Source organism: Pseudophryne corroboree, chromosome 2 (genome assembly GCF_028390025.1).
Source record: "Pseudophryne corroboree isolate aPseCor3 chromosome 2, aPseCor3.hap2, whole genome shotgun sequence".
NCBI classification, from domain to species: domain Eukaryota; kingdom Metazoa; phylum Chordata; class Amphibia; order Anura; family Myobatrachidae; genus Pseudophryne; species Pseudophryne corroboree.
The window spans coordinates 624,151,990-624,167,700 of record NC_086445.1 but is presented as its reverse complement, the minus strand read 5'-3'; the positions used below and the strand labels follow the sequence as shown (position 1 = coordinate 624,167,700).

General features: G+C 47.5%; 1 protein-coding gene across 1 annotated transcript in view; it reads left to right on the top strand.

Annotated features, from left to right (window-relative positions):
• Nucleotides 1-15,711, top strand: part of TADA2A (transcriptional adaptor 2A) — a 305,603-nt gene that overhangs the window by 58,203 nt on the left and 231,689 nt on the right. The window contains exon 5 of the mRNA XM_063954828.1: nt 6,171-6,328. Coding sequence (XP_063810898.1) covers nt 6,171-6,328 — 158 coding nt within the window. The remainder of the gene's footprint in view (nt 1-6,170; nt 6,329-15,711) is intronic.

Sequence of the window (15,711 nt, the reverse complement as noted above, 5' to 3'; positions counted from 1 at the left end):
TGAATTTAACATGAATCTAAATGGTTTTAGTTAAAAGGAAAAAATAATTTTTTTGAATATATATATATATATATATATATATATATATATATATATATATATATATATATATATATATATAAATATAAAAGCATCGGTCGGGAACATCGCGGCTTTCATTTCGAAAGCCGGGACAGTCTGCAGGTATACAGGGGGGGTCTGGGGGTGGCTTGGGAGAGGGTTCATTTGCTCTCCCCAGCGGCTGACATTGTCTGCAGCCGCTGGAGAGGGGGGATCCTGCCGTGCTGACCGATCAGCATCGATTGGCAGCACGGCAATCAGTGAGGGAGAGTGCAGGGAGGCAGCGGTCCCTCTGACAGCAGCAGCGTAGGGAAGTTTATCTTCCCTGCCGCTACTTAACACTCTCTATCTGACTGGCCGCATCCTGTGTGACCAGGTCAAATAGAGCACTTGCAGGCATGGTCGCACCTGATGCGACCATGCCAGGCAAGTGATTAAGACAGACTGTGGTTGAGTTTATGAATAGAGACTCGGTCCCCAAACCAGCATCTCAGTCCCCTCCCATTTGTCCGCAAAAACGATCTCTGGCCCATATCCTGCAGTCTGATGCTGACGGTCAGACATGGAGGAGGGTAAGGTGGATTTGGAGGGGTTCTACTCTGTCACAGGGAGACTCTTATAGAGGCTATCAGAGATGTTCTGCAAATTCCTGATAAGGTGTCAGGGGAGTGTGAGAAATCTTATTTTAATGTAAAAAAGAAGTCCTCGGTCACTTTTCCTGCGTCAAAGGAATTAAATACCCTGTTTGAAGAACCGTGGGTAAATCCTGATAAGAAATTTCAAGTCCCTAAAAGGTTGCTCTCATCTTTCCCGTTCCTCTGGAGGATAGGAAATAATGGGGAAATCCACCGATAGTGGACGCATCAGTCTCTAGGCTGTCACGAAAAATTGTATTGCCTGTCCCTGGTGCAGCCTCCCTAAAAGACACGGCTGATAGTAAGATTGAGACTACACTCAAATCATTGTATACAGCCGATAGGGTGGCCCAGAGACCCATTATTGCGTGTGCGTGGATCACAAAAGCCATTGCTAAATGGTCTGGTAACCTAATTGAGGGGTTAGATTGCTTGTCTAGGGGGGATGTTGTTTTACTCCTGCAGCATATGCAGGACTCTGCAAACTTTATGGTGGAAGCCATAAAAGAAATAGGCTTGCTTAATGCACGCACCACCGCTATGGCAGTGTCAGCATGCAGGGGCTTGTGGCTACGCCAGTGGACTGCTGATGCGGACTTCAGGAAAGGCGTGGAAGGCCTACTATTCACAGGAGAGGCCTTGTTTGGAGATGGAGTAGACAAATGGATTTCCAAAGTCTATGTATCTTCCTTCCGCAGCTCCCCCTGCTAGGAAAGCTTATTCAGCTTTAAATTTGCAGTCCTTTCGTATGGCCAAGTTTAAGGGCAAATCCAGAGGTGCTTCTACGGCCTCCAGAGGCACCAGAGGTAAACCACGCAAACCAGCAATTGCAGGTGCTCAGGAACAGAGCTCAGGCTTTGCTTCCTCAAAGCCTTCAGCATGACGGGGGACTGCGATGCCTGGAAGGCTGTCAGGTGGGTGCCCAACTAAAATTCTTCAGTCACATCCGGTCAAGCTCGTGCCTGGGTCATAGATCTTATTTCCCAGGGCTACAGACTGGAGTTCCAAGAGCTCCCACCTCACAGATTCTTCAAATCAGGCTTACCAGTTTCACAAGAGGAAAGTATAACTTTACAGCATGCCATTCAAAAACTGGTACATACTCAAGTCATTGTTCCAGTTCCACCTCATCTGCAAAACAAGGGGTACTATTCCAACTTGGCTGATTCTGAACCTCAAGTCCTTGAACCCGTTCTTAAGAGTGTTCAAGTTCAAGATGGAGTATCTCTGAGAGCGGTGATCTCAGGTCTGGAGGAAGGGGAATTCCTAGTGTCTCTGGATATCAAGGATGCGTACCTTCAAATTCCGATCTGGCCGCCCCATCAGGCTTATCTACGGTTTGCACTGCAGGACTGTCGCTACCAATTCCAGGCCCTGCCATTTGGTCTCTCCACGGCACCGAGGGTATTCACCAAAGGTTTGGCAGAGATGATGTTTCTACTCCGCAAACAAGTAGTGAATATAATTCTGTACCTGGATGATCTTCTGATAAAGGCACCATCCAGGGAGAGGTTGCTGTACAGCATTGGTCTCTCAACCAAACTTCTCCAGGATCACTGGTGTATTCTGAGCCTTTCCTAAATATCACCTAGAGCCAACTAAAAGAGGCTTCCATTCCTTGGAATGATACTAGACACGGAGTCACAGAAGGTGTTCCTTCCATTGAAAAAGGCATTGGTAATCCAGTCGATTCTTCGGGATGTCCTGAAGCCAACCCAGATATCGGTGCATCTATGCATTCACCTTCTGGGGAAAATGATGGCCGCTTACGAGGCGATTCAATATGGAAGGTTTCACGCAAGACCCTTCCAGCTCGATCTGCTGGACAAATGGTCCGGATCGCATCTTCACATGCACCAGAGGATTTGTCTGTCGCCAAAAGCCAGGATCTCCCTTCTGTGGTGGCTACAGACTTCTCGCCTTGTCGAGGGTTGGAAGTTCGGAATTCAGAACTGGATTCTGTTAACCACAGAAACAAGCCTCAGATGTTGGGGAGCAGTCACCCAGGGGTGCAGTTTCAAGGAAGATGGTCAATCAGGAAGTCATCCTTCCAATCAACATTCTGAAATCAGGGCCATATACAACGCCCTTCTGCAGGCCTCATATCTTCTTCAAGATCGGGCGATTCAGGTGACTGCAGACAATGTGACTGCAGTAACGTACATAAACTGACAGGGCGGAAGAAAAGGCAGAGCAGCGATGTCAGAGGTGTCGAGAATTCTTCTCTGGGCTGAAAAAAACCCCGCTGTGGCATTGTCAGCGGTCTTCATTCCAGGAGTAGACACCTGGGAAGCAGACTTCATCAGGAGACACTACCTGCACCCGGGGGAGTGGGGCCTTCACCCGGAAGTGTTCAGGTGCTTGACACATCGATGGGGATTTCCACAGATCGACATAATGGCCTCTAGTCTCAACAAGAAACTCAAACGGTATTGTTCCAGGTCGAGAGACCCACAGGCAGTGGCGGTAGACGCCCTGATGTCTCCATGGGTCTATCAGATGGTGTACGTGTTTCCTCCACTTCCTCTGATCCCAAGGATTCTAAAAAGAATAAAAAGGGAAAAAGTTCAAGCGATACTCATTGCGCTGGACTGGCCAAGAAGGGCCTGGTACGCAGACCTTCTGGAGATGCTCCTCGAAGATCCGTGGCCTCTGCCTCTTCGTGAGGATCTTCTGCAACAGGGCCCATTCGTCTATCAAGACTTGCCGCAGCTATGTTTGACGGCATGGAAGTTAAACGGCTGATTCTAGCCAGAAGAGGGATCCCTAACAAGGTTATCACGACTATGGCCCTTATTCCGAGTTGATCGCTTGCTAGCTACTTTTTGCAGCCATGCAAATGCATAGTCGCCGCCCACGGGGGAGTGTTTTCGCTTTGCAAGTGTGCAATCGCATGTGCAGCTGAGCGGTACAAAATTTTTTGTTTGTAGTTTCTGAGTAGGACTGAACTTACTCAACTCTTGCGATCACTTCAGCCTGTCCGGTCCCGGAATTGACGTCAGAAACCCGCCCTGCAAACGCCTGGACACGCCTGCGTTTGCCCAACCACTCCTAGAAAACGGTCAGTTGACACCCATAAACGCCCTCTTCCTGTCCGTCTCCTTGTGATCGGCTGTGCGAATGGATTCGTCATTAGAAGCAGTGCACAGCAACGATGCTCTTTGTACCTGTTGGACGCGCGTGCGCATTGTGGCGCATATGCATGCGCAGTTTTGCTGTTTTTGTTACGTGATCGCTGCGCTGTGAAAATTGTCAGCGAGCGATCAACTCTGAATGTCCCCCTATGATCCAAGACAGGAACGGGGTAACGTCTAAACATTACCATCGTATTTGGAAGAAATATGTCTCTTGGTGTGAGGAGAAATTATTCTGCGGTGGAATTTCATCTGGGGCGTTTCCTGCTTCTTCTGCAGGAAGGTGTGGATGTGGACTTACGTCTGGGCTCCATAAAATTCCAGATTTCGGCCTTTGTCCATTTTCTTTCAAAAACAATTGGCTTCTCTCCATGAGGTCCAGACGTTCTTGAAAGGTGTTCTGCACATCCAACCTTCCTTCGTGCCACCCACTGCACATAGGAATCTCAATGTGGTGCTGCAGTTCCTCCAATAGGACTGGTTTAAACCGTTACAGGAGGTGGATGTAAATTATCTTACGTGGTAGACTGTCACACTATTCGCCTTGGCTTCAGCAAGACGTGTGTTGGAGCTGGGGGCTTTGTCTCACAAAAGCCCCTACTTAATTTTCTATGAGGACAGAGCTGAACTCAGAACTCGTCAGCAATTTATTCCTAATGTGGTGTCTGCTTTTCACATCAACCAACCTATTGTGGTTCCGGTTGTCACCGAAACCGCTGCTACTTCAAAGTTTTTCGATATTGTGAAGGCTTTGAAGGAGGCTGTTCATTCTCTGTGATTCCAATAAAATTGGGTGTCCTGCTTCAAAGCAGACAATTGCACGCTGGAGCAGGTTAACTATCCAGCATGCTTATTCCACGGTAGGTTTGCCTGTTCCAAAATCTGTACGTGCCCACTCTACTAGGTTGGAGGGTTCTTCCTGGGCGGCTGCCTGGGGTGTCTCGGCTTTACAGATCTGCTGAGCAGCTACTTGGTCTGGTTCGAACACGTTTGCTAAGTTCTACAAGTTTGATACTTTGGCCTCTGAGGACCTTCAGTTTGGTCAATCAGTTCTGCAGGAACCTCAGCACTCTCCCACCCAGTTTGGGAGCTTTGGTACTTCCCCATGGTACTAAATGGAACCCCAGTATCCTCGAGGATGTAAGAGAAAATAAGATTTTAATTACCTACCGGCAAATCCTTTTCTCGTAGTCCGTAGAGGATACTGGGCACCTGCCCGATGCTTCGTTATTCCAGCACTGTTACTTGGTTAAGTAATGTTGGTTCAGCTGTTGCTGTTCCTGTTTCAAGTTTGGTTAGCATGGCTTTCCTCTTGTTTGTGTTTGTGTGTGTGTGTGTTGGTTCGGAATCTAACCACTATCCTTATCTATCCTTCTCTCAAAGTATGTCCGTCTCCTCGGGCACAGTTTCCTAGACTGAGTCTGGTAGGAGGGGCATAGAGGGAGGAGCCAGCCCACACTATCAAATTCTTAAAGTGCCCATGGCTCCCAGTGGACCCGTCTATACCCCATGGTACTAAATGGAGCCCCAGTATCCTCTACGTACTACGAGAAAAGGATTGTATGTAATTAAAATCCTATTTTATTTCATTTTTTTAAATCCGATTTTTATGCAAAGAGGTAACATTGTTAACCATAACCTGTGTCATAGGTGTAGTATAGAGAGTTTGTACAAGGGAATGGAAAACAGATCCAAAATGTTGGAAACGCAGCACTCTAGAAAGATAAGACCAAGCTATATTATCAAATGCTTTTTCTGAATCCAAATAAGTGTTTCTTGCATTCTGCAGGATTGAGCACCAGGTCACTTTTGAACTATGTAGTGGGAGTGATGAAAAGATTTACACTTGGGTTTGCTGCATGCTTAGAGCAGTTGGTTAGACCATAGGGTGTCGATTTACAAAGATACCCCTAATTCGTATTCCCATTGCTTCCATGTTTACAAGGCATACAGATGTAGCAACACTCGTCGTGGCTACATCTGTGGTAAACTGGCACAGGACGCCGAGCTGCTTATTTAGACGCTCCCATTCATGCGAATGAGGCTTGTGCGAGACTAAGACTGTCACGCCTAACAAGGTATGATCGCACTGAGATGTAGCCATTTTGAGCATGGCTATGTCTGTATGGTAATAGGTTATAATAACTGCTTAAGCCTATGACACAAGCAAACATCAGATTACAAATGAATCCCAGTTATTCTTAGTGGTAGATCAAATTTTGGTGCAGCAGTTTTTTTTTTTTTTGTTTTTTTTTTTTAATAGTAAAAGCAACCAAGAATTTTTAACAAGTAACATGAAGTAAAATGTTATTGGAATATATCTGTATATTTTTATTTCTAGGCAAGAAGTAGCTAATCAGATGCGCACAAAGACAAAAGAAGACTGTGAGAACCACTATATGAAACATTTCATTAATAACCCACTCTTTGCAAGCACTTTACTAAATATGAAACAAGCAGAAGAGGAGAAGAACGTGAACACAGCTGTTCCATTTCAAGGTAATAAATGACAATTTTGTACTATCATTTTCATGATACTGCTGGAAATGCTTTTCTATATATAAAAAAAAGTAGGGTGCAGCTGCTCTTATTGGAATTGGGGAATCTGTTAGATTTGCTATCGCCACCCTCCCCAACTCAAGTTACTTCACACCTTTAATTCCTAAATTAACATCATGCGAGAGTTCCGTAACCATATGTGCCACTTTAATGGGTGTGATTTGTTCTTGAGCACCCCAATATTTGTACTGCCACTAATCTTTTAGTAAAGTTGTATTCTGTGTTAAGTAAAATGTTTTCTCTTACGTCCTAGTGGATACTGGGGTCTTGTACTTTAGTACCATGGGGTATAGATCAGGTCCATTGGAGCCTGGCACTTTAACCACTTGCCTGGCATGGTCGCATCAGATGCGACCATACCTGCAAGTGCTCTATCTGACCTGGTCGCACAGGATGCGACCAGTCAGATAGAGACTGTTAGCAGCGGCAGGGAAGGTAAACTTCCCTCCGCTGCTGCTGTCAGAGGAACCAGAAGGTCCCTCTGCCTCCCTGCACTCTCCCCCTGTGTCTGCCGTGCTGCCGATTACTGCTCATTGGTCAGCACGGCAGGATCCCCCCCTCCAGCGACTGCAGACAATGGCAGCCGCTGGGGAGAGTTAATGAACCCTCCCAAGCCACCCCCAGACCCCCCCTGTATACCTGCAGGCTGTCCCGGCTTTCAAAATGAAAGCCGCGATGTTCCGATAGTCGCGATGTTCCCGATCGATGTTTGAAGAAAGTGGTTAAAACTTTTAGTGTGTGTATGTGTGTGCTGGCTCCTCCCCTCTATGTCCCTCGTACCAAACTCAGTTTAGAAAAATGTGCCCAAGGAGCCAGGTGCACTTCTCTGGAGCTCCAGAGATTTTTTTTCTTTACTCTTGATTTAGTTTCTTATTTTTAGGTAGCTCTGTGTGGCACACAGACTACCTGCTTCGTGGGACTTAGAGGGGAGACCGAACCCACCTCCTGAGGGTTAATAGTTCGTAATCCCAGCTGACAGGACACTGAGCTCCTGAGGTACTGATCACACATCGTTAGAATGTGTGCCCACACCAGCAGCTAGCCGCCATCCTCTAACAGATGCTGAAGACCAGGTGCGGTGAGTGTTACTCTGGGGTCCTGGTTAGCGGGTCCCCAGTGCAGTGTTGGCGGCAAGTCAGCGCCGGTCACGGGCCCAGAGCTGCAGTGCCCGCCGCGGACAAACTGGCTCTGGGCTACAAGCCCGCAGTGCTCACTGTCTCTGAAGGCTTGTGTGAACTGCTACAGACAATATTTAATGTGTTTTTTACACTTGTGGCCAGTATAAACTGTGAGGGACCGCGCACCATTGTGAGGGGTGGGGCTTCCCGGAGCGAGACCAGCTTCGGGAAGGCACCATTTTGTTGCTGCTTCGGATCATCAAGGCTATATGCACACTGGTCCTCCAGGACCCATGCTGTTACAGTCTGTTTGAACCGGTACCAGGGGGTCATAGCCGGGGGGGAGCAGGCCAGCGGTAGCGCCACTGCACTGTTATTGCATACACTCATTTACACACATTGTGTTGCGGTGTTCTGTGTGCTGGGTCCGCTCTTCTGTGTCACTCCAAAGGGCTCTCTAGGGACTGTGTGGGGAGTGGGACATTTGGCTGTGCTGTTTTTTTTACTGGATAATGTCGGTAGATTTGGTTGTGTGTGCTGTTTGTAATTCTACCCCGTCTTTTTTTTTTTTTTTTAATTCGACAATTTTTATTGTAGATTTTTGTTTCATTTACAATACAAAGAACAAAACATAACCTAAAACTACAAGCATTGCTGATGACAACAGTATCATGCAACATATATCCCACCATGCAATAGTAAGTAAGCATAATCGGATGTTATCTGTAAATAGACGTATAAGACATACCACTGCAATCCTATAGATAAGAATAGAATAAAAAAAAAAAAAAAATATACAACGAATTCCAATGGCATTATGTGGATCTGTCATTATTCAAAAACTGGTGTATACATTCATATCCGATATAGAAAGTAGTAACTTGGGTGAGAAACATAGTAAATAACATAATCGTGCGAACAGTACAAATTCCTAGCCTCTGCAGGTAGCATCGGGGAATATTATGCTTAAGCTAATCTCGCATCTGCAGATGTATCAATGTGAGCACCTCTAACATATGGCGATGCCAGCCACCTATCCCATATCGCATAATATTTAGTAATGACTTTCCTGGACATGTATACAAATTTTTCATGTGCCACCGTAGTATTCACTAGGGCAATCCAGGAATCAATATCTGGGCCAGTAGGTGCCATCCACGACCGGGCTATAGAAACCTGTGCAAGAGCACACAGGTTGATAACATAACGTCTGGAGGGGGCATCCAGCAACTCCTCATCCACCACCGCCAGTATACACACAGGGGGGTCAGCACATCAACAGGTATACCAGTGGAAACCATAATCTTAAGTACTTCCCGCCAGAAGGCCTGAACCACCCCACAGGACCATATCATATGCCAGAAAGTGCTTCCATCCAGAGTACATTTGGGACATCTAGAATCCATTCTTCCTCCGAATCTCATTAACCTCTCAGGAGTAATATAGACTCTGTGTAAAACAAAAAGATGCACCTGTTGGTAACGGACCGCTGTGGTCGCCAGTCTAGAGGCACCCAGTGCATCCTCCCAGGTGTCATTGGATATGGGCCCTAGATCACTTTCCCATCTAGATTTAAGAGAGAGAAGGGTCTCACATGATAAGCACGTAGTAGAGCCGAGTAAAATATGGAAATAATGCAATTTTGGAAATTAACAAATAGTTCCGGAACTGGCGTGTCCCGGAGCACCAAGGGAGTGTCCGCAAATTGAGTTTGGCAAGCATGGCGGAGTTGTAGATATCGATAAAAATAGAAGGTAGGAATATTATAATCCTCCTGCAATTGTTGGAAAGACTTAAATATACCCATATGATATAATTGCCCAAGAGACTGCACTCCCCGGCGGTTCCAGACCTCCCGTATCTGTAACGAAGCAAGCTCGTTAAGAGTATGTGCGTAAGCCAAATGCGTTTCCGGGTCCCAACCCTCTCCCTGGAGCAATCTATGCGTCTGTCTCCATACCATAATTGCTTGTTTGACAATGGGGAGGTTAAGTAGCGATACATTGTCACTCAACAGTAGTTGTAATGGGGTGCAATGCTGATCAGTTACATAGAGAATTCGGGAGATCAATTCATCTCTAGCAGGATCATGTAACCACTTACTGATATGTACCATTTGTGCCGCTAGATAATATAAACAGAATTTAGGGAGGGCCAGGCCCCCAGAGTTGCGTGGGGGTATAAGCGTGTCTAATTTTATTCTGCCTCGGCGGTTAGACCATACAATAGAGGACAGAAGACTATCTATTTTCCGAAAGGTTTTTAATGGGAGATAAACAGGGGAGTGTTGTAACGCATACAGCAACTTAGGCAGGGCCACCATTTTCACTAAGTTCTACCCGTTATAGTTAGAGGTAAAGTCCCCCACACCGCAATACGGGAATGTAAATAATCCATATGAGGTTTTATATTCAAGGAAAAGTATTGAGAAGGATTATTTGTGACCCAGATTCCCAAGTACTTAAATGAATCCACCTAGCGGAGAGGGAGGGCCACGGGCGGGACACCAGGACAAGCACCACGGAAAGGCAGTATGCAGGACTAGAGTACCCGCCATAGGTGTCAATAACACGCAGCACGTGTGGCATGGTATTGCAGTAGTCTGATATAAACAGCAGAATATAATCCGCGTATAGAGCAATTTTGTCCGTGACGGAACCCCCCCACCCGCAAGTCAGAACGCACCAGACACGCTAAGGGCTCCACCGCCAGAGCAAAAAGAATAGGGGATAGCGGGCAGCCCTGCCTTGTACCCCTAGCAAGAGGAAATGCAGAGGAGATAAATCCGTTTATCAAGACCCTGGCTAATGGGGCGGAGTATAGTAGCTTGACCCACCGTATAAAGTGTGGTCCAATGCCAAAGCGGGCCATAGAACCCCACAAGAACGCCCACTCCGCTGAATCAAAAGCTTTAGCAGCGTCAAGAGACACTATAACAGAAGTGTCGGCGTCCCCGCCAGGGCCCTGTAAGTGTGTGAACAAGCGCCTAAGGTTAGTTAAAGTGGACCGCCCCGGCACGAAACCGGTCTGATCTGGGGGGATAATTTGGGTGATAACAGAGTTTAGTCTGAGTGCCAGGATCTTGGCTAAGACCTTGACATCAGTAGAAAGTAACAAGATAGGTCTATACGAGTCTACCCGCTCCGGATCCTTATCTGGTTTTAAAAGTACTATTATCAAAGCCTCTGTCATAGAATCTGGCAGTGAACCGAATTCCAACAAGTCATTGAACAGAGCAAGCAATTTGGGGCCATAAAAGTCAATATGTTTCTTATAGAGCTCAATGAGAATTCCGTCTAGCCCTGGTGCCTTGCCTCCAGGAAACGATTTAACGGCAGTTTCAATCTCCGTCAATGACAAGGGGGAATCCAGGAATTCAACCGCCACATTAGAGAGCGAAGACAAAGGTATACCGGCAAGATAATTGTGTATTTCTGTGAAATCAGACGATATTCTCGTACTATACAGACTTTTATAATAAGCAACAAATTGGTCCGCAATTTCAGGGGTTTTCACATAAGCTACACCATCATCCCCGCATATCGCAAGGACAGTATTAGAAGATTTATCTGTCGCCGCTAAATGTGCTAAATAAGTACCAGGCCTGTGGCATAGTATGAGTGTTGGGCATACAGCAAACGGTATTTGGCTTTATCAGACAGACCGTTCCTCCATTTGGATTGCGCAAGCAACCATGCGTCCTTGGAGGATACCAATCCATCATGTAAATATTGGAGTTCTAGGGACCTACATGACGCTTCAAGCTCCAATTCTTGGCGTTTGTAGCCAGTTTTTAAAGTAGCAAGCCGTCTAATTAAGGAGCCACGTATAAATGCTTTAAATGCGTCCCAAAGGATTGTTGGGCTAGCAGTACCCCCGTTCAGCTCCAGGAACTCCCGCCATGCATGCTCAAGCTCCGCACCTGTACCCATCTGTGAAAGCCAGAATGAGTTCAATTTCCAAAATAATTGCCCCCGGGTACCCCAGTATCCAAATTCAATAGTATTGGCGAGTGGTCAGAGATACCTCTAGTTGCATACTGGACATCTACAATTTTAGGAAGTAAACAGGGGGAGACCAGGGCCATATCAATCCTAGAAAAGGAGGAGTAAGTAGGGGAGAAACAGGAGAACTGGCGAGCAGCTGGATGCCGTGCCCTCCAGACGTCCACCAAACCCATACCCTCCACTAACAGTGCAAATGTACCCGGACGTGGACGAGGCACAGTAGTATTGGTGCTAAATCTATCCACACTGAGATCCATAACATTATTAAAGTCCCCAATGCAGACAGTGGGAATGTTGGGGTAAAGGGATACAAAATCAGCAGCCTTACGTAGAATCTCCGGGGAGTACGGTGGAGGAATGTAAACAGCTAACAATAATAAAGACATAGAATTTATCTGACATTTAAGAAAAATATATCTACCCCACTGATCCACCTGAATCTGACCTAAGACAAATGGGACAGATCTGTGAATCGGGATGGAGACACCTCTGGAATGAGAGGTATGTGTGGAGTGGTATGACCACCCGACCCAAGGCCTTTTAAGAGAGAAAACCTTAGCTCCCTCCAGGTGCGTCTCCATAAGACAAATAATATCTGCGGAATACTGCCCAATTTGCCTAATCACTAAGGCCCTTTTAATTTTATCATTAAGTCCCCGCACATTCCAGGATTAAAAATTTAAACTAAGTAATGCCATAATATATAATAGCGCCAAGTGCTAAATGTGCCCAAAACATTGACGCTATATAAAAAAGATAGAAAAGCAACCCATTGAAAAAGGTTTCACTGAACATGTCGCAACAGCAATGCTTAAAAAACATCAACAGACTAAATCCCCTGCCCCCCCCCCCCCCCCCATACAACCCCCCACCCTGTATACCGTCCTGAACTGTGGCATACCTAATCCCTAAAACCTCCCAACAACTAAAAAACTACTAAAGAGGACAAAAAATACAGTGGCCAAAGGCAGGCATTGCTCCCCCGCCCAGGCCTAACCCCCCCAGGGCCAAACAGGCACCCAACACCGGAAAACACAGGGGCCCAATATCAAGTGTAACTTTTAGTATACTAACAATAAAGCTTATATCGTCCCCCTAGAAAGAAAGAATCAATAAACATCAATACAGCAACTGTATACATATATACTTAATGACAAATTGTAGCACGGTCAGCGACCAGCATCAGCATTCAGTCCGCACCCTGCCGGGAACTGCCGATCAAGCCACGCCGCCTCCCGCGGGGACGAGAAGAATTTCGTCTCTCCTCCCGCGACCACCCGCAATTTTGAGGGAAATAGCATAACATAAGGGATATTAAGTTCCCGGAGGCGTCTCTTAATTGGAAGAAATTGGGCTCTCTCTTTCTGAATATCGACCGCGAAATCAGGAAAAACCGAGATCCGGGTACCATTCCATTTAAGTGGGCCTTTGGTAAGTGCCAGGGTAAGAACCATGTCCCGATCTTTGAAGTGAAGGAATTTAGCAATAAATGGATGGGGAGGAACCCGCGGTGGTAGTGGCCGCATAGGGATTCTATGTGCTCATTCCACCGCGAAGTGTGACGTAAAAGCATCCGTTCCAAAGAAATCTGTAAGCCACTTCTCCAGAAACTGCTCAGGTGCAGCACCCTCTTCCTTCTCAGGCAAGCCCACGAATCGAATGTTATTCCTTCTCAGACGCCCCTCCGTATCGGTTAATTTTTTCTGCACTTCCGTCATCTGGGATTCAAGGGTAGTGGTGCGTCGTCCAAGCGGAGCCACAGTATCCTCAACAGTAGAAATGCGGGTTTCCGCCTCTCCCACTCTCTCTCTAACTCGTTGTAGATCCTGATGGATTATAGATAGATCGGATTGCACTTGAGTGATTTTGTCGGCTAGCCTGCCTTCGCTGGCATTAACTGTGTCCAGTACCCTTTGGATAGCATCCTCTGAAGCCTCGGGGGGGTTGGAGCCAGCACTTGTAGCCGGAGAGGGGAGAGGAACCATCCTGTGACCCCCCCCGTCCTCTTATTTTGCACAGGGAGATTTCTAGCGTATTTTTCAAGCTTGGCCGCAGCCTGTTGATTCTTCCCCATAGTATTTTATATAATCACCCCCAGAGGGAGTTACAGCACTAAATGTGAAAGTTATGGTAAAACAAGCAGGCAGACCTCCAGTCGGTGTTATATCAACAAATCAGGAAACACACAGTGGTGGGCCAGCAGCCTCCAGCTGGATATATATAATGAAAAGGTAAAAAGTGAAAGTGATATAATCCAACCAGCAACTATGCAGCCTTTGCACAGGCACACAGGGGACACCCTACAGAGGATCACCCCAGACTTTAATGCAGATCAGTAGGCTTTGGAAGGGTAGCCCCAATTCAGTAGCTCCAGCAGGGGTTCCAGAGTCTGCAGCTGGGAGCACCAGGGAGGCTTATTGGTATAGTCACCCCCAGCACCACCCTATTATGATTAACAGGAGGACAGCGGCAGCAGGAGCATGGCTTCCCTGCAGGAGGCAGCAGACACTAGGGGAAGCGGGGGGGCGCACACTGCCTAGCTGATCAGAATTCTATCCCCAGCACGACCGCTCCAACCGCGCCTCCCAGCCGCCGACCGGAAGTAGCACGGCCAGCCGCGGCTGCAGCACGGGAGACCGGAGCTGTCTTCACAGGGTCTGAGTGGCAGCAGGAGGTGGGAGGTAAGGAGCGCACACAGCGCGACCGCGTCTCCCAGCCCCTGACTGGAAGTAACGCGGCCGGCCGTGGCAGGGGAGTCCGGAGCCCCCTTCTCAGCAGCGGGTCTGGGCGGTAGCAGGAGGGGGGAGGCAAGGAGCACACACAAATCTCTCCCCGGCAGCCCGACAGGGAAAGCACAAGCAGCGCACAGCGTCCCACGTGGTACGGCAGCAACCAGGTCGGAATCGTCCCACCGGGCAATACACACTCAGGAGGGTGTACCCAGTATTAAGGCAAGACCGGGTCACCCTTTAACCCCCGAGGGGGAACTTGCAGGATAGGTTTACAGGAGATTTGGGCAGGAGAGCTCAGCACAGTGCGTGCTACTCCATGCTCGTTGTAGCCACGCCAATTCTACCCCGTTTTTAGCGGGGTCTCATGTGTGAGCAGTGTTCCTTGTCTCCTCAAGGACCTAGCTCACAGGCACCTGACATATTGAATCATGCTCTTAAAACTATCCAACCAGTCAATTCTGATTTAGCTGCAGCTAAAAGGGAGAGACAGGTGTTGAAACACTCAATTAACTGTGTAGCTAAGGCAGAAGATTCCAGGAAGGCTTCGCCGTCCCCTCTAGTCTGATTCTGATCAGCCAGTTGTGGATGATGATGATGATGATATGGACGAGGACAGCTCTCTGTCCCCTGGGGTGGAGGCCCTCATTTGTGCCACAAGAGAGGTCCTTCACATACAGGACCCGGAGGCAGAACCAGATGAGGAGTTATACTTTAATGTAAGACCCAAGAGTTCAGTTACCTTTCCAGTGTCTAAGGAGTTAAACTCCCTGGCCAGGGAGGCTTGGTTAAACCGTGATAAAAAAATTTCCACATGGTTTTTATCTACCTTTCCCCTTCCGGCTGAGGATAGGAAGGTCTGGGAAAACCCCCCCGTCGGTCGATACATCTGTATCCAGACTCTCAAAAAAATTGGTTCTGCCTGTCCCTGGGGCTGTATCCTTAAAGGAACCTGCTGACCGTAAAATTGAGACAATTCTCAAGGCCATTTATACGGCAGCCGGTGCAGCACAGCGCCCCACAATAGTTTGCGGGTGGATCTCCAGGGCTGTGGTAAAGTGGTCTGACAATGTTATTGATGGTTTAGACGGTCTGACCCGGGATGAGGTATAAGGTGTGAGGTATAAGATTAATGGCCGCACTACTGCTATGGCGGTCTCTGCACACAGAGCTCTGTGGTAAGTCAATGGGCTGCGGACGCTGATTCCAAAAAGGGTGTGGAAAATCTTCCCCTTTATAGGTGATGCCTTGTTTAGAGATTAATTGATTAAGTGGATCTCCCAGGCAACGACGGGTAAGTCTACCTACCTGCCATCAGCTGCACCACCAGCTAGATGATCTTACATCGGACCATCCTTGCATTCCTTTCGTGTGGCAAGGTTCAGAGGCAGGGGCCGAGGGGTCTCCACCACTTCCATAGGATCTTGTGGTAAGTCCTGTAAACCTGCACCTGCTGTCTCACTGGACCC